The sequence below is a fragment of the Styela clava genome, chromosome 7, assembly GCF_964204865.1.
Source record: "Styela clava chromosome 7, kaStyClav1.hap1.2, whole genome shotgun sequence".
NCBI lineage: Eukaryota > Metazoa > Chordata > Ascidiacea > Stolidobranchia > Styelidae > Styela > Styela clava.
The window spans coordinates 6,419,071-6,443,539 of NC_135256.1; the positions used below are offsets into that span (position 1 = coordinate 6,419,071).

A 24,469-nucleotide genomic window follows, 5' to 3' on the forward strand; every position below is an offset into this window, starting at 1 on the left:
TCTGGCCCGCGATAGACTAAAGGTTGCCGACCCCTGCTCTAGTTGCTTTTTACAATCAACTTCCATCTTGTTTTCTTTCTATTCCAATAATATTGAATAAATATATATTTCGTGGAAAGAGCCTATCAATCTATCCTTGTAATAAAATCTCGCTCAAGCATCCTTGTGTTAACGGAAACATTGAATTGAGCTGCAGTATAAAACACAATGCCCTAGTAACCCCATTGTTAACAATGGTTTAAATTGTAAGGAATAACACTAAATATCGAAGGAATTATCCCGAAACACACCCAAACAAGTAAAAAAACTTGTGAGCACACTGCAATGTATTTAGCGACTAATCAAATATGACTCTGAAATTGAAGCAAGAAATAAAGAAAAATGCATAAGCATATTGGTAACAGTAATACCATGATTGTAGCTGTCTGCTAGAAACGGGCTAGTCAGATGCGTCCAAAGAGTTTCTTCCAATGTCACAAAAAAAGATTCATTTGATAATGGCCATATTGCAACAATTGAGAAAAACTTATAAAAAAAAGAAAACAATTTCTGAATTGACATATCAAAAATGTAATATTTTCACAAGGAATAAGATTGATTGACACCAAATAATTAAAACCATTGTAATAATAGCATATTGTGACATGATTATTTTTTTTAGTTAGTACATCAAATTTATTATTCGATTTTATCACAGAAACTAAGCCTTATGTCCAATGTTTGATAAAATGTTAGGCAATTGAACAGCTTATTTAAAATTTGGTATGAACCTCTCACAACTTTAAAATAAAAAAAAGTTGTTGTGTGTTAAAGTGTTGAAAAAATTTAAAAAACGTGAGCAGACAATATGTAAATGTGTATAATATTCCATTATGGCAGGGGGTATAACACCCAAACTGTAGAAAAGCAGCATTAGGTGTCGCAATTACATCAAAGCAATAAGTAAAACCAACAGACTTGTATTTACATCTCATTGAAAAAAAGATACAACATGATTCACAGTAAAATGACTTGCAATGTCTAGGCAATTGGGAAAAGAACAGCTACATACATAAATTGTTATGAAGAAGAGAGAAATTTTAAGAAAGTATATTGTGCAAAAATACAGAAAGTTACATCCAAGTACCATGTTCTAGGCTCGAAAGAATATTTCTAACGGGAGATCAACTTCACTTAATAATTTGGATGCAGAAATATATATAAACTGCAGTCAGAAAATGATAGAGAAAGTTGTTTGCATTCTTATCCAATGAATGCTTCCTAGTTTTCAGGCGAAATGTTTACTCTTTTTTTCAAACATAGATCATATTAAAACCGTCAACTCAGAATTGGGGAATATAGACTTCGAAAAAACAAGAATCTTTAATTTTATACTATACGTGCAATCACTAATACGATTTATTTATCCTGACCTTCGAAGTAGTTTCAAAAACAGAAATATGGAAATTTTTTGATCTTCGAATATTGATCGACTATACGAAAAGTAAAAAAGCTTAACAGCAATAATATCCATGAAATTTCATGACAATTCCTTTAGGGCACGTTTATATATGATTCCGAAATACAGATTCAAAACCAAGACTATGAATCTGAGCATATGAAGCCAAAAGTAGATTCATAGATCCGACATGACACTTTCTACCATGTGACAAAAAGTTTCACTGAAGCACAACCAGGTGCAATACAAATTTTACTTTGAAAAAATTAAAGCGCTCAATGTGTAAAGGATGCATTTAGCATGCAAAATTGGTTGAATACATTTGAAAAAATTTCTAAATTGGTTACAATCACATTCCTCAACAAAAAATACCAAAATCCATACTTAGTAAAAGAATCTGTGCCACGGGAGGATGTCAAAAATAACTATAATATCCGATTAATTCGGAATATTTTCATTTGGAATATCATTATGGGAATTTAGTATATGACGGTCAGACACGAAATAAACTTACTTTCACTTTTTACACTGTAAAGAAGTTAGCATCCAAAAAAGAAAAATGCATATGCATGTTGTAACAGTATTACTATGATTGTAGCTCTGTCTGCTAGAAAAGGGCTAGTTAACAGATGCGTCTAAAGAGTTTCTTCTAATATCACAAAACACATTCTAATATTCTGAATCAGCCAATTAATTTTCATAAATTGACAATGGTTTGTGTAAATTCCTTTGTTGGATATGACCAATTTTAAAATAAATTCTATATTCAAAAACATTATTCCAGAATGTATTCAGAATAGATAACTTTGTTTTTGCCAACCCAGAGACCACAGACACTTCATAGGAGTTGTTTAGATTCGAAAACAGAAATATGGTTTCAAGACCGTTGAAGAAGCATCTTCAAATTGGTGCTCAAGTATTAATAAACAAGAAAAAAATTGTGAAAATTTGCAACATTATGTATATTGAAAAATAAGTTTGATATTTGTTGGCACCATAGTGAAATCAAATAGAAAATTTTACAGAAATAACATGAGAAATCCTGGTAGTATCCAACCAAAATTAACTGTTTCTAAGAAGTAACAGGAACATATTGCAGTAATAAATCTCAAAGTAACATTTGAAACATCCAGACTACAAAAAACAAAGTCATTCTACAATCACTTCACAAACTTGAAATTCTTTCCACAACTTGATTGGTTTGGATTTCATCCAGTAAAAATTCTAACAACAGCAACAAACTTAATTTATCATTGTCCAAACATGATCTGTAATATTTTCACTTATTGTGAAATAATCACTCAACCTTCGTTACCATTATCATGATTATGTGGCATCCTTTGTTGGATATAAATTCAGATTGTTGATATCCACCATTCATTTATTTCTGGAACCTAACTCAATTTTTGCTTCGTTTCTCACACGAGATCCTTTCGTTTCAATCTGTTATGAATCATCACAAGCCTAGGTTGGATTTTACCCAGCAGTGGTCTCTTAGATGGGTCGCTGTTCCAGCAGGCTTTCATCAGACTCCAGCATTCATCGGTAAATGTTGGTAAGCGCTCAGGTCTTACACCTTTATGCAGTAATAAAAATATTAAAAGTACTGTATGAAAAAATAGCAAAAAAACTATTACATATTACTTTGGCGACCAAATTTCAATAATGTTGCTCAATTAGGATACCATTGCATTGTCCATGTACTTTGTTATTTAGTACCGTAAGCCCTACATGTAATTATAGAAGCAAAAAAATTTATATTACATTTTTTATGTTACATTACCTACCGGGCACAGTTTGGACTATCAAAGTGAAACAGAAACAAATTTAAAAACCTACAGCTGAAATAACATCTACAAAATTAGTGCTGAATGATAGCTTTGCCATGCCTACTCAGTTTGCTAAGACATATGAAAAATTTTTGACGTGGCTTAAAACTATCATTAAAAATGGCATGATGTTTATCCCAAAAAATATTTTTAGAAACTTTTACTTCCGATTCCAATCCTTTCTCATTTAAGTATTATTTAGGCAAATAGCAGAAAAAAGTGAAGAATAGTATTCATATGAAATATAGGTAAAAATACCTTTTCGAACCGCATTCCAAAGATGGTCTTTAGTTGTGCAAATTTCAAAATTTCTTGGAAGTCTTGTGACACCAGCACATAGATACCAAAACAATACACCGAATGCATAAACATCTACACTTCCATCATATTTCCCTAGAGAAAAAAAATTAATTTAATCAAAATACACACCAAAATTTCACATGATTATTAATGCTGGAAGGTCTAGGAATATCGAAAACTGATCTATATCCTGAATATTTTCAAATAACTTATATTTTAAAATTAGGGTCATATTCAGCAAACATATAAAAGTTGATGCATATTCGATAAGTTTCATTTTGAAAAGCAGAAAAATTAAAATAAACAGTGATTCAATTTTATATTTATAACAGTTTTCCCCCCTATTTTTAACACTTTTTTCAGAAATTAAATGAAGGGATTTTGGTAGTACAATGGAAGATCATTTCCACAAAATAATGATTTTCAAATGAATCTATTCTCAAATATTCCTAAGATCAAAATTTTATAAAATTATATATTCGATAATTCAATCTGTTTTGGATATTTCTATACCAAGCATATTTATACATATATCATATTATATGGAAAGCAAATGCATAAAGCTTTTTATTTTCATATCTATGTTATGTAACAGTCTCGTCTACATTGAGAACAAAACACATAACCAACCAACTTATTTTTTCCCAAAAATATCAATTTTGTTTGGTATTACAATAAATTGCCCCAATTTTCTCTGGTATTTTATGTATTTCCGGTACATTGCGTATATTTATGACGGCATATCATGTATTGCCAATAACTTGAATGTAAAATGCTTTTTCTACTGAGGCAGTACAACAAGAAGTATAGCATTATGTGCAATTTACGCCTATTTTCTTTCTGTTAATGGCTATAGACAAATAAACAGTTAGAAATGAAGTTTTAATATTCATAAACACGAGGCTACGAAAGCTTTTCAAAACACTAACCTGTGAATAATTCAGGTGGCATATGTACAGGAGTTCCAACAATTGATCCACTGATCATGGCACCAGGTTTACAGAATCCCAGGTCGGTTATTTTAGCACGATTTCTCCGATCCAGCTGTTAGAATTAAAAATAGCATAAATAAACCATAAAATGATGGCCTCGATAAACATTATTTCTTGATACAAATTTGTAATTGTGATCGGGTGTGATAAAGATACGCTGATAACCTGACACATGTATATCACTTTTTAATGAGATGCTTTTTACACTTACTGGAATGATATCTATCCAAGTATAAGAGCTGAAATGCTTACATCATAGACTTTAAATCATTTTAATGAGAAATTAATAATACTTGATAACTGATAATAAAATTAATTGGTTACACACCAAATCACAATCAAGTGTGATAAGAATAATATGCTGACAAGACAACACCATGAGACGTTTTTCATGCATATTCAAATCGAAGAAACAAGAGCTTATTAAATGCTTACATCAAGTATATTGATTGATTCTGAAAGAATTCAATTGAATTGAAAAAAATCAATAATATTTGGCAATGGCTTATAACCATTACATAAACGAACTAATAATAAAATCTATCGGTTACACAAACCCTATGAAAAAACATTATTTTTTTCTCTATGATAAAGATTGCTTTACAATTTGCTTTTCTAAACATTGTGGGGAGAACCATATAACACAGAGATATGCATATACCTCGGTGTCCATGAAAGATAAAATCCTTTTACAATTTCAATTTTGTTGTGAAGTCAGTTCTTAATATATCTTAACCAGATTTGTTGTTTTTTAATCAGTAATTGTTTAAGTATTCTTACTTCATTTAATACATCTGTGAGGGCCAAAACAATATATGGTATCGATAAATTCCCTTTACAATTATAAATAATTTTAAGACATTATGGAGATCCTATACATCATTATAAAAGGTGTTTGAGTTTCTATTTTGGAAATCTCCCTTTTTTTTAAATCGAATTCAACCTTGTTGAATAAGCAATGGAAACTTCCAAATGATATATTTACCTCATAATAATTTGAAAGTAATTGGTTCAATTTAGATGAACAATCTTAAAATAATACTCAATTTTTTAATATTCTAAATTTTCTCAACTTGATAGCCTATGAATTTAAATAGGACACTTGCCTCAGAGGTAGGTACAAATAATAAATAAATATATAATATGCCATAATATTGAAATTTCATCTCATAGATAAATTGTTGTTCAAATTTTATATCAAAACACATATACCGGTACCTGCATTCCTTAGTAAATTTAAAGTTGTTTGTCAGAGTATTTATATTACACCCTTTAATGGTCATTTATTTTAAGCATACTTTTTCGAATTTAGGCCAAAAATTACGGACAAAGAATTTTGAAAATTATCCCTGTTTTAATGATTCTAGCGTCGCAAACATGAACCTATAAAAGTTTCACATATAGTTTACTTTATGAGGTATTTTACTCTCTCGCTGCGGTTTATAATATATACTTATAGATGGATCATGCGATTGCTTTTGTATACACAATGGACCTAGTAATACCTGTTTCGGGTCTATTAACAATGGGAGTTAGAGATCTTAGTTTCAACCCATATGCCTACTACCACAATGATTGCGTAATAAATTAGGTGGTCTATGAGAAGACAGGTCTAGCAGTTCAAATAGGACACACTTTACTTTACATAGCAAAAATAAAATTACGCAAAACCAAATAAAACTTTCAATAGTGGCACTATGAAGTTGTCAAACATAAATATCATTTTGTGCAAAAAAACAAAAAAATTTACCAAAACGTTTTTCAACTTGATATCTCGATGCACAAGACCTTGACTATGTAAGAATCGAATTCCTTCGATCACATCGACAGCAATTTGCATTCTGTTGCATTCACTTATTCCTCTCTGTAAAATAAAGAAATGCGATAACAAGAGAATAATAGAGTGATTGATCAAAGCTGTAGCATTTGTGAAAATTAACATCCCAAACTCAAAGCCATTCTAACGACCTAGATTTCTGATTGACGCAAATTCCAACTTCTGACTACCAAACTCAGATTGAAGGGAATTTTGTGTCTCGACTAGAGCTGAAAAAACAAATTTTAATCACAAAAACTTTGGGGTATGCAAGTCTTCGTAATGTCCGATCAGAATGCTCAGTTAACTTACAGCCTTATTTACATGTCAACGGTGATTTTGACATTGATTATGTTATGACCATAAGAAGTCTGACCGAAAAATGGAAATCTTTTCTTCTCCGCTGGTTTCACGCACTGGAGAGGTTATTAAAGTACAACGTAGGCTCAGTTTCATTTATGAATAAAACTATTCAGACCATCAAGTGATGAAATTTTATTGAATTCTTATCCATGAATAGCTCAATGAAATTGCCATGCTATCTATGCTAAACAAATACACAAAAACATACCTTTATAGATGTATACAAATCACAGTGCATTCTGTCCATAATCAGCAACACAGCAGGAGGGCCAATTCCACCCCCATATGATTCATCTACAATCGATCCCCTGATTTGTACTATTCTGGGATGTTCTGGCAAACTGAAAATAAATATATGATCTATTGCTATTCAATATTCATTGTCACAATTGAATCCAGAAATATTCTACCTTCTTGTGTAATAAAATTCCAAAGACAAATCATTCGCATGTTTTTCATCAGGCGGTGCAACAGATTTAACAGCACAAGGAGACCAAGATGCCCACGAATCACATTGATAAACAACACCATACATTCCACGACCAATCTCTCGTCCCATTCGAGGCATACCTGAAATATAGTAAGTAGTAGCATAGTTGAAAACCAAAAAAGTTGAAAGCATTCATACTTAATAATTAAGAAAGTATGTATTCTTGATGAATATCTTACAAAATATATTTCTTACTTAAATTTCTCAACTTTCTTACTTAATATCTCTTTGCTCCCAAGGGGGAACTGTGCAAGCAGCATGTACCGATTAATGTTTAAAATATTGGGGGCTCCCGAAGTATGCGAACCAGGATGGCGGACATCGGAATGTTATATGTGTACTAGGTTAGGGTTAGGCCATAATTTTAGGTATAAATACTACGGGAGGCTCTTGGCTAGTCTTTGAACTGATAATAGGACTAAAATAAGGAAAATTGGAAAAAAATTATCGCCCAACCCTAACCTGTTACCCATGTTACGTTCTGATGTCCGCCATCTTCGTTCGCATACTTCGGGAGCACCAAATATTGTTATTAATCAGTAAAATGTCTTCCTTGATAACAATATCATACCGTGATACCGCAATAATACATTAGGTTGAACAACAAGAATTTATTATTCAAGATTGGTTTTTCAGAAAATTAAAATGTTCGATGCTGCAATACCATATCAGGTTCAATATTATTGATCCAATGTATACTAACAACAAATATTAAAACTGGCAAGTACGTGTAGATACGTTACGCTGTATGTTCATTGTTCATGTATCTATCTGTCTAAACCACGACAGGTTCAGGAAACAAATGCAACAGATTTTTGACAACATGTACAGACACTGTTCAACCTAATCGATCAGTAACATTGGACTTGGGATTTAAAATAAGTAATTATAACAAAATTTATTACCAAACATGACACTATCAATCAAAGAAGTACTCTCGAGTGCTAATCTAGCGATGTGAGGTGCAACAATCTTTGCAACTTTATGTCGTTTCTCCTCAGTGTGTTCGAGTCGACATAAATGTGCCGATTCGAGTTGCCGCAAAGATGTGTGAAATGCAGAATGTGACTGATGCAAACGAGCTCTGAAATTAGTAAATTGCGTTAGTTAACATATGGTGTTTTTTTTTTTTTAAGCTTTGCATAACAAATATGGATTGTTAGATCGGCAAATTCATTGGAGATTCGGAGTACAGTCTTACCAGTGGCTCAATATTATCTGGTTAGCTGACTTTTTAGTTTGGTCTATAATCCTAAAGGCATGTATTGTGCCTTGTTCAAATTGGAAAGCCATAGCTTTTGGCTAATAACATCTGAATACACAATTTTGCTCTTAACATACAATAATAAAAGGGGGAATTTACATACAGAGCAAATATTTTGGTTTGAATAATTTATAATCCAATTGAAAATAAGAATTATGATGATAACTATGTAATTTCAGTAAAATGATTTGTTTCCCTTGAAAATAGCCTATTAATATCATTAAAAATTAAAAACCAACACCAGAAATTTGAAATGAAAATTAAGCATTAACCAACCTGAATTGTGAGCAAATACTTCTTGCTAATCTTGAATCATCTAAAGAAGCAAGAACATCAGAAGCAACATTTCTTCTCCATGTTCTATCCATGATTGGTGGTTCATGCCATGGTAGGTTGGATAATAACTGGAAATTGAAAGAATATTACAAATGTAGTCCAGTAAGTTGTTATTATTATCAAAATAAATGGATTGGGCTATGACAATCAATTGTTTTTTTTAAATGTGAAAATCTGATTTTTTTTTTTCTCGCGCTATAATCCTATTGTTTGTATGAAAGCCATAATATTAATTAGGGCTAGTCGACTACATTGACCTAACTGTCTGGTGCACTTCTGATTGCCGAATGATGTCATTTTGTTTAATCACAATAAGCACACTATATTTTAACCCTTTCCGTGCGGTGGGCACGTATACGTACCCACGACAAAAGTCGCTAGATTGCGGCGGGTACGTTGATGTACTCCACTGTTTTATTTAGCAATCGGTCGCAAACTGTTGGTCTAGTTTTTCCGGGTTTTAGTTCATTGATAAGAAGTCTTCTTCGAGATTAACATAAGCGACGGTAAATCTCGCTTTCGTTTACGACAGGAATTTTATTTGCGGCGGAACGAGGGAGTGTTTTTGAAATTTATGCAAATTTCGGTGTTTTTTGGGTAGTAATAGAAGACATATTATCCCTTCCATCTACCAAAGTATTTTTAGTTAGATCACGAAATTGCTACAGCAATTTTATGCTATTGTTTGCCAACCACGAAGCGGTAACAGTAAAGGATTTAGCGAATATTTCTATTTTTTATCACGGTTTGAAGTTTCAACTCCCAAGAAAAAAAATGCCTTTTTACTAGCCGGTTTGTGACTCAGACCATCACTTTTGAAAAAAATTTTTAATTGCCAATTGCAAGCTCTTTGAATAAGCTTTCCAACGAGCCGTCAGTGAGCAGCAGAGGATCATTAGTTTTTCGTTAGTCGATCGATTAGTTGTGGGGGTACAAATGCATAAAATCGGCGTAGCAAATACGATTATTTAATAAAAAATAAAAATTGCATGAAAAGGGTTAAATGTGCATTCAGAAATAAATTATGACTCTCTCTCTCCGTTAAAATAGTTTATATGGCACACTTCTATAAGGCTCGATACAAAAAAGCTTTGATCACATAAGGAACAATTTTGGGAAGAACCGGAGTTTTTCATTGCCAACCCAGTTTATTACTACCCAGGTGAGTATGTTGTGAGATTGAATCAACATGGTCCAGCACTTCATCCTAAACATCACAACATTCAGAATGAAATTGAATAGGTAGTACTGTAGATATACAGTAGGAAAGTCACATTGCATATAACAGTTTTCATTTGCTTGTGCTAATTTGTTCACAATCTCCACTTAAAATGAAATACAAATAATCTTCAGACAAACCTTTCGTAACTTATCAATCATTACTCTAGCAAGAGAAGAGCTTGATTGAATATTGAGTTCAACGTTGTATGCAGCATGCAGTATCTGGAATTAAAAATACCAGATTCAGTTTTTTATTGATCACGTCTACACAACATTGGCTGAGGCGGAAAGCCGCTGGAATAAAATCTAATCTCATAGAGTCAAAAGGACATTATATTGCAGAAGACAATATATTTTTTTACATATTGTCCACTGGTTGCAAAAGTTGCATCTGCTTTAGCTTTAAAAGTTATAACAAAAGTATCATAAAAAATGAAATTTTGAAATTATTTCGGTTTTTTGAATTAAACAGTTCAACGCTTAGATTTTGCAACTGAGGAAAGTTTCTTCCATTTGCAACTTTCAGCACATTTGGCAGATATGGTCAGAATTCCAAGAGAAAAAAATTAAAATATTGGAATACTAGATTATGATGTTTTAATGCATATTACTGAATATCGTTAATAAAAATGATAATAAAACAAAAGTATTTTCAAATGTTGTATCGGAAGTTTCACTAAAAAAAACTCTATTTGGCTACTTCATCAACTTTCGAAATGTCACAGAAAAGTATTTGTTATTTGTTTTACAGCTGATGCAATATTTTGCAAAATTCGCAATCAATCACGATTATTTTGATACGGAGTAAAACTATATAAATGAAAGTAATGCATGACAAGCATTATGACATGTATTGATAACACGTATAGTAATCATGTCATTCGCATAGTATTACTCATAGTATTTCAACACACAGAATTTATCTGTTACATTTGTACATGAAAAACTTTCCTATGACTCAAAAATTATTCGATATTTGATAAAATTATTCGGTGCTCAACAAGTAGGTGTACCAATATGGAGGTAACTAATTTTGTTTATATATTTTACATCAAGTTGTGTAAAGGGACTGAATCCTATGGGTATGGGGTATATTCACTTGGCTAAAACAGACAGTCCCCGAACATGTAATAGAACTAAACTAAGAAAAATCGGAAAAAATTATGGCCTAACCCTAACTTGGTATACATACTACGGAAGTATCCAATTACCCAATAGTGCTCTAATAAATTGCCTCAGAAAGAAATAATCGCAAAATAGGAAAATGCTACTATGAGTAGTGATATGCCAAATGAGTAGGTTCGCTACAAAAATTACAAAATAAATATTTTGAGTGTCTTTATTAAACATGACTGATATATTCAGAATTTGATATATGATTTATGATATATTCAGAAGTTCATATTTTAGAATATTAGTTTTAAAATGCAATTGACTATTCATCTGGATTTATCCATATCATGTGATTGTATGACACAATAATTTTCCAGAAATAGAATTTTTTTATATCAAGATCATCGAATCTCTTTGTTTTACTTTGAAGAATTAAAATAATAATATTCACGGTTTAAGTAATAAGAGAATAGAATAGTAAATAAGAAGAAGATAGTAAAGAAGAAAACAATAGTAAATAATTGATTAAAGCATGTAAAAACTGTTTAGTATTCATATTTTCCATCCAAAAAAAAAGAAAAATACTGGCATTTAATTCAAATATGAATCACAATCAAACTATGAATATAAAGCTGTTATTCTGCTGAAGCTAATCGACCTGACAAATAAATCAACCAATAAAAATGCAAGAATAGAACATTTACCCTCTTCAAATGCTTGCTAGTAGCTCCAGAATTTTCTCTGTGTGATTCTTCCTCAGCAGATGATTCCAGGCATTCCAAGCATCTTGATAATGTTCCAATGTAACTCTCCCTGAGAGAAAAATATATGATTGTTATTGAGAGCCATATTATATACCAGGGTGTCCATAAAGTCACTTTGCAATTCCAATTAATGGCAATTATTTTATGAAGTCAGTTCTCGATATATCTTAACAAGGTTTGTTGCCTTTTAATCAGTAATTGTTCAAGTATTATTACTTAATTTATTACATCTGTGAGGGCCAAAACAATATATGGTATTGATAAATTGCAATTTTAAAAAATTTTAAGACTTCCTGGACACCCTTATATATAACAAAGATGGCAAAGAACCAATAATATCAATTAGTTTAAAAGAATTTTCGTAAGACGTTTCAAATGCTTGCAGTTTTCAATGTGCTGTTACCATGGTTTAAATACCCACGTCAGTCAAGAAGTTAAAAAATGAAGTAAAAATACGAGATCATCTTACATTCTGAATATAGCAGTAATGCGTGAAAGCTAGTATAGAAAACTGTTTGGAATGAGGAAGTAAGAAACAAAGAAAATGAGATCATCTACAGCAGAGCTGTTTCAAGTCAAATGCATTGTCAAAGCAAATGAAAACATTGAACTTTATTGAACTGACATATCCTTGCGAAAATTAATGGAAAGTGTGGCACAACAAGTTAAATTAATAATAGGTTAAAAAATATAAATTAGAAAATATTATGTAAAAGATAGGAGGATAAATGAGGTTAAATTTGCAGCTGTGGGTCTTGTGACTATATGGAATGTGAACTTGTTTGACCTGTCGGCAATATCAAATTGATAATAATGTGTTCTATTTTGCATACACGAACAGAGGCAAGGCAATGGCTTGGAAAATTGCATTCCTATAGCCTACGGCTATGATCAAACGGTCTCCTATCAATAAATATATCAATACTTTGACAGAATGAAGAAAAACTTAAAGGATAGTTACGTGCTATTCATTATGGTATGATATTCTTATCTAAACTATTCTTCATTTTTCAATACAATTTCTATCCTATTCCTTTTTTAATTTTGTTTTGAAATTTTTTATTCAATTTTACGTGTGACAACGATGGGGCACCATGCATAACTCAATTCATAACAAAAGCATTATATATAAGTCTAAATTAACTTTGACAAAAAGGAAATCTTGTAATAAAAATTGATTAGACTGTAATAAAATGATCTGGGATTTTTCAAAACTAGATTCCATTAATTAACCCAAATAATTGAATTAGGTATTGAAATACTATTAATTTGTAGAAGAGATAATTAACCTATTGAGAATTATCTGGGCAGTGAAGCTTTATAACTGATATACACATAACCACCTAATATGCATATTGGCATAGAGAGATATGATTTCATCAAAACATAATTATAGGGTCTTGAATCAACATAATAATGAAGTTCACCCACCAAGAAATATATTATTGTAAGTCAATATATTAAACCTAACAGATTACAATAGCAAATAAATAAAAAAATTTAAATAAAAAAAATCATGCAAAAAATACCTGAGGACTTGAATTGAGCTGTACAATCGTTCTGCAGTGGCAACTTTTATATGACGAAGCACCAGGTCTTGTATATCTCGCTTCACAATTGAAACTTGTCTGAATGAACCTTCTTCATCTGTTACAGAGAATTCAGATTATTGTTACTTGAAAAAAATACAGTGTATAAAGATAAATCATGTACCAATATGGAAATGGTGTTTGCCCACTTTACATCAAGTTGTGTGAAAGGACTGAAACCTATGGGCAGAGAGAATATTCACTTGGCTAACACAGACAATCCCTGAACTCGTAATCGAACTAAAATATTCTTAGTACAACCAGAAAGCTTAAGGAAAATCGAAATAAAATTATGGCCCAACTCCGTACATTTACTACGGGAGTACCAATCATTGGGAATTTGGACATTCCTGCTATTAGTCATATAAATCAATTTAATTGTTCAATACTTCAGTCCAGTGGGTTTCAACCAGGGACCTGTCAGTTCAGTCCAGGGGTTCCGCAGAGTTACGTTCAAATCCGATAATGTATATCATTATACGTATATTCAAATACATATTAAGTTTTGCTACTACTGTTAGACTTGCTACACTTTGAAAATCAGTTCGTTTTGTCAATATTACCTTCTCATATTTTATACAATTTTATTCTACTATTCAAATGTACAACATTTCTCGAGCCTATGGAATATTTCATTTGTGTTCTGCTCCACAAAAATGGTTGAAAACCACTGCTCCAAATCATTAAGGTCCATATCGAATAAGCCAAACAAATGAAAGAATACAAAAATAAAACAGTGAATATGAATATCACAGGTAATACCAAATACCAGTAAATACCAGGGAATGGATATAGGAGCAAAAGTTCATATTAATAATGAATTCAAAAGATAGATCATTTATATGACATTATTAAACATGCATAATATGGAGCAAATCAGATGCATTATGCTGTTAAAGAGAATTCAGACAATTATATATAAATTAAAATGAATTATACAGTATATAAAAGTAAATCGATGTTAGATAGATTCTATGGGAATCTTTGCTATTAGTCATAAAATTGAGTAAAAGTTCATATTAATAAGGATTTGATATATCATTTGTATGACATAACTACACTTGCATCATATGGGACAAACCAGGTGCATTAAACTGTTAAAAAAAATAGTAAGATTCTTCAAATAACATGTAACACGTTATGTAACAGTAATGAATATTAACGATTTGCCAATTTCGGCGTATACTGAAATGTGATTCATTTAAGATACCCTGATACCAACTGATTGGATAATTTAGCCATGTGAAAGTGTTCAATTACATTATAATTATGAAAGGACTGCGCATCATATGACCAAAGGTTGTAATAATTAAAGAGGTCAAATGATGACACAACAGCTACATTGTGAAATAGTTTAAAAATCATAATTTATGATGCAGCTGATGCAAAGTGTGCCATTTCTATAAATCTATTTAAAACTAGGTTGCAGTGCGATGCAGGATATTAGCCTAAGGCTGTTTTATTTTCAACATCAATGTTATGATCGCCAAAGATTATTAATAGTGTTAACTGTTATTACGTTACAAAACATCAACATTAATAAAACTGTACTACAAACTAACAATTTTTAGCGACAAATTTGAACAATGGAGGAAAAGCCTAACAGAAATGAAACCATTAAAAACTCGCACTTGCAAAAACTGAAAGAAAACATGACCATTAACAACTTGTTTCTAAATTCCACTTTTTTTCATCACACTATCTATCTTAAGCGCACAGAAATTTTGTAATTTCAAAGTTACAAAACCTTATACAGTAATTTGACAATGCATTATAGCTACACTAAAGTCAAAAGACATGACTTGAGTGAAAGAAACAATCCCCCGAATAGACATCATCACTTAGTAGAAAAGGCACTGATGTTTCTGCTAAAAGAGTTGTATATCTACATATTTATGGGATGTATATAAAAGCACAAGCAATTTTTAACAGAAATTTAAAATTTAATTGGATGGGAAAATATGTTTTCAAGAATCTCGGGCCATCACATATCATGTTTCGTCATGAAATTTTGTAGCAAAACCACAATGATAAGGAAACTTTTAAAATAAAAAGTCTGAAATAAATCATGATGTCTCATTCATTGCCCAACCGTTTAAACGTACATACAGAAATAATTTTATGTGCATAAACAGTTGGGCAATATGAAAACTGACAGAGAAAAAAAATAATAGTATGTACAATAACCAGACTGGTATATACAGCTCCTCTTAACAAAATAATCACAAACGAATATATCTCAACAAGAGTAAATGAATTCTATGTTACCTGGGATAATGTAACTTTCAGCAGCATTTAATATATTTTCCCTCAATGTTACTTTTATTCCACTGATTAATTCCTAAAATAATTAAACTTTTTTTAAATCATGGATTGAAAACAGTCAAATGCTTGAAAACTTATACGCAAAATGATCATCAAAAGAACTTAATATTATTAAAAACATGTTAGATTATGCATTTGAAGTATCATAGTACAACCAATAATTCATAGAATAAGAAATCGACCAAATAAGCGTTTTAATGAACAAATTCACGACATTGGCTTCAGCATGTTGTCTGTTGAAAATAACCAAATTTAGAATATATTCAGCATTCCATATTTAAAAATATTATATTGGAAATTGTAGATCAATCATTCGGTTGTGACCAGTTGTGATGGTAAACATAGAACAAATTAACCGACACATTTTGTATAAATCATAAAATAAACTTACTTGTATTTCAGTTTGTTTTTTAGTTGAGATATCAACAAGTTGATTAAAAAGTTGATTCTCTTGATCTTTTGCATATTCCATTCTTCTTGGAGTAATCATTAAATCTCGAGACATTTGAAATGCGTATCTTATAGAGTTGTCAAGAATTCCAGAATGCAATCTAGAAGTAGAAAAAACTAATTTCTCTTATCAAAATATTTCTAGTAGCCAATGTGAAGATTCAAAAAGTTAATTTGGAAACAAATACCACAAAAGCAAAGTTAAATAGTATATGGATTGTTGTAATCAAAAAATCTTATTAAAAGTCTCATTAAACCAGGGTCATGTCATGACAATGTATTATAGTGCCAGGGTGAAGTTAGTTCACAATAATTAAATTCACAAGGTACCCTGTCCTAGTGAACAACATTTAATTAAATCTCCCAAGTGAAAAATGTAAAACCAAAGTACATAAAAAAGATTTCTTAGCAAAAGACAATGGTTTAAATCAGAGTTTCATACTAACATATGCCTGCGACGAGGTGAAGTAAGTTTATATTAGTAAAGTTCATAGGGCAACATTCTCATGTAAACAACATTCAATTTAATCTTGCCTGAGAGAATTCAAAGTTGCAATTTACAGGATTATGATCAATTAAATGATTAGATTAGAAGCTATAAGCAAATGCAACACTAGCAAAAACTATGTGTAAATTCAGTTGTTGCAGCCGCTCATTTATATTGCTATAATACGCATTTTCATTTATAGAATGTAATAGAAAAGTGTGATAAACAACATTGCATGTACAATCACTGCAGTGCATCACTTGACCTGTTGCTTTTGGTGTTTGTTAAATTAAACAAACAACAGAGTGAGGAAATTGCTGTGAGTTGTTTATTTTAACACAAACACAAAACTGGGTCATAAACATTGTGCTATAAACACAAGAAAATTATTCTCTGTCAATTTGACAAATTGTTTATACAATGGATTAGAAAGGTGAAAATGGTGCATGTGGATGTAGTGCATAGCACAGTATCTCATTCAGTATGATGGTTTCGAAAAACTATAGATTAAAAATATTTTCAAGTATGTTGAAATTTTGGAAAACTTTCAATTGAATAAGATTAGAAAGAAAAAGCTGCTTTTTAACTTGTTTTTCTAATCAAAATCTGAAGCCATATTCAGTATTTTAATAAAAAGTTAAGATATGTTTGAAAGTCAAAAATATGTTTCTCGAGAAATGCTCATGAACTCAAAACTCCCTTGCATAATTTTGTATGAGTATGCCAAAAAGTGTATTCAGATGTCATACAATAAATGCTTTTAAATCAATATAAATAATCCAAAATAAAACAGGTTTAGGTAAAATATAGCTTATTTATTTACCTAATCTCATTACGTTAAAATATAAAATAGTTTGTTAACAATACAAAGTGGCCATACCCAATTGCAATATTATTATTGAAAGCTTGAGCAGATTCATATACATGTGACTAAGAAAAAAGAAACAAATTAACATTCAAATTCAATGTAACATTCAACTTTACTTGCCTGTGCAAAACTTTGGCTGCTCTCACAAGATAGTATTTTGCCACGGAACGAGTGAACGAAAGAACACGAGATTGTAATTTATCTTGTCTTTGTTGGATGAGAAAAACTGAATTCGGAGGAAAATTGTGCAATCTTGCATCACTAAAAACTTCAAAATTCAAAGCTGAGTAACTTGGATTTGTTTGTGAACACGAGTCAGGTGATATAACCTCTTCTGTACTACTGTCCCAGTCAGAATCATATGATACGTTCCTGGGAACGGTATATTGCTGACCCCCTCTACATGTGCATACAAAGTTATAACCAATGAGTGATAGATCACGAATCACTTTTTGAACAGATTTCGTGAATTCGCCATGATCTACACATGTATCAACTGCGGAATACGCAGTTTTAAGAACGGATGTTGACTTTGATGATTTCTTATTAGAAAGACACATAGGCTCATGTGAAATATCTTTCAATGTTTTTGGCACTTTATTGTTGCAGAAATCGGACACAGCTGCGCAATCAGAATGGTCACTGTTATCCGAGGTAGAATCCAACGAGCCATTATACACATGTGTTTTATCACATTGGGTACATTTATCATGTGGAGTAAGAGATTTGATAGGATTTCCATTTGCAAATGGCCGATCATCAAGCGCTTCATATTCAATATTTTGCATTGAGAATAAGATTGCATTATCTGGATACTGGTGTTGAAGAATCTTTAAATTTTGTGCTTCTTTCAAATACATCCATTCTTTTTCAATTGCATAGATGAACACAGGTGATATACCATTTGTACAAAGTGATTGTGTTTTATCGATTTGAATTCCCAGTTTTTCGTCATGTAACACATCTGATAATGAGTCATCTCCGCCACATAATATAATCTGGAATTGAAGGATTTGATTTTGACATTGAGCTAGAAATCAAAAAATCAATTTTGTACAGCAAAGCTTTAGTGATAGTTGGTTGTTCCCACGAACTTCCTAGTATTCTGACATGACACTCACTGACTAGTTTATCGTTTAAAATTATAATAGTGTATTAAACAATCACGAGTTTAAACTATATTTTGTCTTTTATTGTCATTTTTATCCACATATACAAAACTGTAAATTATATATTCAAGTCTAGCAAAGCTTTAGTGATAGTTGGTTGTGCCAATATAGCCAAAGAAAACAGAATTACTCTCAATTACTTCTACGAAAATGAAGAAACTTCATTCAACACTTGTTGAACTTTCGTATGTATGATTGTGCCCGAAAGTTTCAGTAATTCAGAGCGCTTTGCACAAAAGTTGTTCTCCGTAGAACAATCGAAAAATTTTTCTTTAGAATTTGTTCCAAATGACCTGGAATCTGTTTTTTATTTGATCACCCAATAAGCTATTAGTATTACTATCGTATTTGCTTTCAAACCTATATTTTTTTATGATTTTCTATCTCGTTAATGTTTCTGGTCACATAATTTGTTTTGCTACTCTTGTTATAACATGGCAAGCACTGAATGACTTATCTTTTAGAATTATAATAATATATTACACGGTTATAAATTGGTACTCCCGTAGTATGTGAACCAAGATGGCGGGCACCGGAACGTAGTATGTGTACCAGCAGGTTGGGGTTAGGCCAAAATTTTGGGTACAAATACTACGGGAGTAACTTGGCTAGTCCCCGAACTCCTAATAGAACTAAAATAAAGAAAATTGGAATAAAACTATGTCCTAACCAGGGATGGCCATTTCCGAATACTAAACTAATCCGAATACATTCTAAAATAATGTTTTCGAATCTGGAATTCCGAATACATTCTAAAATCGAAAATAACACATTTTTGTTTTAGTTGATTAAAACCCAGTAAATTAGGAAATAAGCTTCAATAGAAATATCAGAATGAAGCCACAGACCAACAGTATATGTACACAAAGTAATTGATAGTTTATAGCTATTAATAAAAAATAATAGCAACTTGTGACACAGTCAGTTTACGGTACTCCCGTAGTGTGTGTACCAGCCACCAGGTTTGGGTTAGACCATAATTTTATTCCCAATTTTCCTTATTTTAGCTCTATTACGACTCTAGTTTGTGTTAGCCAAGTGTATATACCCCCCCCTAACAACTTGATGTAGAGTAGGCAAATTAGTTACCTCCATATTGGTACACACACTTCTGGAGCGCCAATAAAACAATATTCATAAAATAGTATAAATAGCAATTTCATGTATAAATTTCTAACTCTGCGACTGTCATATAATATTGAGAAATTATCCCTATTCCTTCCTACCTGACATCCTCTCAACATAGGGTGATTGATTGTGATTTCAACAACCCCACCGTCAACCTTTTTTAAATCTTCTTCAAGTAATGAAAACTCCTGAAATAAAGGGTCACAAAGAGTTAGCCAATTTCAGCCAAAACTGAAATTATCAACTATGAAAAATTTGAAATCTATATTTATGAATAAGCTTAGTAATTTAAATTATACATTTATGCATAAAGGGTGATTCAAACTCCAAGGTTATTGATTCACTACATTCATAAACTGAATATATAAATAAAAGCCAATTCTATGCAATTTCAATATTAAAATAACTACCATGTATATTCGCATAAGCCGAGTTTAAAACTAAAAAAAAAAAAAATAATTGCCAAAATTGCCATTGTTCGGCTTATACTGCATAACTCTAATCGCGCAAATTTTGCTTATATGCGCATAACTCAGATTGCACTGAAACAAAATGACATTGTGCTAACCTAATTCCAACAGCTACAACTCGAACCATGACATGTTCTCACAATAAAAGCGTGTGATTTATGGGGGAGGCTTATATGCGAATTTTTATAAATTCACCGTTTTAGGGACTTTTTAGGGGGTCTTATATGCGCATAACTCAGATTGCACTCAAACAGAATCACATTGTGCTAACTTAATAATCACATTGTGCTAACTTAATTCCAACAGCTACAACTCGAACCATGCTATGTTCTCACAATGAAAAAGGGTGTGATTTATGGGGGAGGCTTATATGCGAATTTTTATAAATTCACCGTTTTAGGGACTTTTTTAGAGGGTCTTATATGCGCATAACTCAGATTGCACTCAAACAGAATCACATTGTGCTAACTTAATTCCAACAGTATAACTCGAACCATGCTATGTTCTCACAATAAAAGCGTGTGATTTATGGGGGAGGCTTATATGCGAATTTTTACAAATTCACCGTTTTAGAGACTTTTTAGGGGGTCTTTTATGCGCATAACTCAGATTGCACTCAAACAGAATCACATTGTGCTAACTTAATTCCAACAGTATAACTCGAACCATGCTATGTTCTCACAATAAAAGCGTGTGATTTATGGGGGAGGCTTATATGCGAATTTTTACAAATTCACCGTTTTAGAGACTTTTTAGGGGGTCTTATATGCGCATAACTCAGATTGCACTCAAACAGAATCACATTGTGCTAACTTAATTCCAACAGCTACAACTCGAACCATGCTATGTTCTCACAATAGAAGCGTGTGATTTATGGGGGAGGCTTATATGCGAATTTTTATAAATTCACCGTTTTAGGGACTTTTTAGGGGGTCTTATATGCGCATAACTCAGATTGCACTCAAACAGAATCACATTGTGCTAACTTAATTCCCACAGCTACAACTCGAACCATGCTATTTTCTCACAATAAAAGCGTGCGATTTATGGGGGCGGCTTATATGCGAATTTTTCTATGCAAGGGTATACATTAATTTACAGAAATTTTTCACATTATTAAATTAACTGACGGAATGATTAGTAAAACACATCAACCAAATACAAACGATTTAATAATTAAACTGAATCCAAATTGGGGGGAGCTGAATCTGATGACCGTATGGTCATATCATTCCCCCCAGTCTATACCGAAAAAACTTTGCGTGTGTTGTGTATATCTTTTTATTGTTACAATGATCATTTTTTCTGGTTGACGAAAAATAAATTTCTTCCTCTCTCTCTCAAAGTACTCACATGTTCCCAGTTAACACCATCTTCCCCTGCCGTTGAATGCATTCTAGGTTCAATGATGACATAATTGTCTTGCAAAGATATTGAAACTTGGGGTCTTGTACCATGTTTGAATTTCGTCATTCTTGCATGATGAAGCCATGTACGACTGGCAACTGGTAAAACATCTTGGGCAAGAAGCTTGTTTGCAAACTGTGAATGCAATAAACTCTTGTTATATATATATACGGTAATAATATACAGTTCATTTAGTGATAAATATAACAGCATTTTATATGAATACACAAAATAACTATATTTTGTGCGATAGTTTCCCCATTTTATAAGAGGAAAACAAATCTTCAAATAATGTATTATACTTCATGAATGACCCAATATAGTTGGATCTGAAAATTCTTCATTGTTTGCCGTGGGCCAAGTGCAAGTTATTTAATGATAAATAAAACAATATTTTAAACAAACACAAAAATTACTCTGTAACTACATTATTTAACATCACAACAAGATTTATCTTAGGCAATAATATGTCAACTTACAACGCATTTAGCTTTGTATGTTTGCCCAATTATGACAACTGCAAGAGAATTTTGTATTGTGTTTTGTAGAAGAATATCTTCATTCACTGTCAGTTTTTTCTGCTCGAGATCCAAATCTAAAATTCAAAATCAAGAGATTGAAACAATTTCGTTTAAATGAAACTCGAAATCAATAGAGCGAAGGATTACAAAATATTACATTAAATGGATATATATGTAAATATAGTTAATATGCGATAAATTTTTGGTTATAAATTTAGCTTTTTGAATAAATTATGACAGTTTAAAGTTGATATCGTAACAACATTGGGTCACAGTTTGGTTATTGTACTGTGGCTTGTTAGATCAGAAGACTCCAGATTTCAGATTGCTTTGATTATTGAAAATTGCGACTCAACAAGTGAAAACAGCAAAATGCAGCCAAACCCCAGCCTATTGCATGAAAAGGAGAGTAAGAAATTGACTTTCACTTGCACGTGATAGAGGTCTTATAGTGCAAATTCATATGTCAGCACAATTGTTATGCCAGTCATAAATAGCGATAGATAAAGTGCCTGCATAATAGTGTACGAAACTTAAAAATATGATCTGAAAAACCAACATTATAATAATAAAATACAATTTAATAAACTATCAATTCTTACATTCACTTGCTTTTACGCCACATTGTTGCCCTGAATAAAGGTCGCTTGTTTCACGATAAATCCGTTTCAAACTTTTCCGATATCTGTTATATGTGCTGTAAGCTCTGGTAAATCCTTGAAAGTCAAATGCACTAGCATGTATATGCTCGGTATGAATCATTATTGCAACAATTTTCTTACAATAGAATATGAAAATTTACCATTCATACTTAACTTGGTTTGGCACAAACGTCTCTGTAAAAAATACAGAAAAAATTGGCTATGCGCACTGAAACAAGCGGAATTGGGATAATAAAATTGAGGCAAAATAGCAACCAAGCAATGAAAAACTGTAGAAAATTTCCGAAGTCTGGAAGTAAGGCATACGGTATCACCCGGTAGGCATATTTCCTTATACCATATTCCTATTTCTGGATCACCTTTCTAAATGTACAAACCATTGATCTTATCCATGTACCTATCCCCTCTCACTGTCTCATGACTGCATAATCTGACCATTTGTAATATACCTTTCTACAGTTCTAGACTACATGGCAGTACAGTGACTACGGTATTACTGCAAATGGTTTGGAAAAAATGTTTTTTTCATTTTAATGAGGTAACTTATCAGAGTGCACAGACAAAACAGACTGGCACTGTCAGCACTGCAGCAGGTCAGTATTACAACAAAATAAAAATATATTCATTAAATGCGAGCTTTCACAAAACATATTTTTTTTTCAGCACCAGTGCCACGGCAGACTGATAATGCAGTAATGCTGACTGTCAGACTGTACGCTAAGTATTGTCACTATTTTCAACTAGTCTACTGGTCATTATTCACCATGCAGCACACTGAGATCAAATGAGGTCAAGCCGTTTGCGTTGCAACACAATGTTGCGAGAGCCTATTATCACACAGAATATCAATCAGCGAGCAGATAGGTACTAAATTCAGAAATTGATATTCGAAACTCGCGCAATACAGCAATATGAGATTTACATATCCTGATAAGTATAAGTTCATTTCGACTCATAGCTCATAATCAGCTTAACAATAAAATGATTGGTAAAAACAAATGAATAAAAACTGATTATGAAATCACCCTGTAGCAATATCCCGAATACTTCGGCGCCTACTCTACATTCTGCCATTATGAAGTGAAACATCGCTTTACCTTACAATAGGTCACCATACTTGAATGAGAAATATAACATAAATTAAGCAGCACGACTTTAAATATTTCCACATTAACTCGAGAATGATGACAACCCGTTTGCGTTTTTTGCACGTTCGGCTGATCACAAGAAATAGCACCGACGTGACGAGGGATTGTAAACATTCGTATTTATTTTCCCCTTGTTTCCGCGTCGCTCACTGCACGATAAGTACCCTCTGATAATGCCGAATATTGAAATATTGTTACCGGCCAAGTTCATTCGATTAACACCGGATTCACGCCGAATCCTAATATATTTACCTCTTTTATGATATGATCTATGACTTGATATATTAGCGGCATGTCAGAATATCCCTTTGTACAGTTT

At 31.9% G+C, this 24,469-nt stretch overlaps 1 protein-coding gene across 1 annotated transcript; it reads right to left on the reverse strand.

Moving 5' to 3' along the window:
- Positions 1 to 308: 308 nt before the first annotated feature.
- Positions 309 to 23,191, reverse strand: LOC120328832 (dual serine/threonine and tyrosine protein kinase-like). The gene is made up of 18 exons (XM_039395374.2): positions 22,943 to 23,191; positions 22,299 to 22,414; positions 21,766 to 21,954; positions 20,041 to 20,130; positions 17,766 to 18,643; positions 16,232 to 16,391; positions 15,784 to 15,856; positions 13,456 to 13,573; positions 11,867 to 11,975; positions 10,188 to 10,271; positions 8,769 to 8,896; positions 8,134 to 8,312; positions 7,149 to 7,308; positions 6,947 to 7,079; positions 6,310 to 6,423; positions 4,497 to 4,611; positions 3,526 to 3,660; positions 309 to 3,014 (listed from the first exon to the last, which is right to left on the reverse strand). The coding sequence occupies exons 1-18, from the start codon at positions 23,100 to 23,102 to the stop codon at positions 2,857 to 2,859; spliced, it is 3,099 nt and encodes a 1,032-aa protein (XP_039251308.1). The 5' UTR covers positions 23,103 to 23,191; the 3' UTR covers positions 309 to 2,856.
- Positions 23,192 to 24,469: the final 1,278 nt, after the last annotated feature.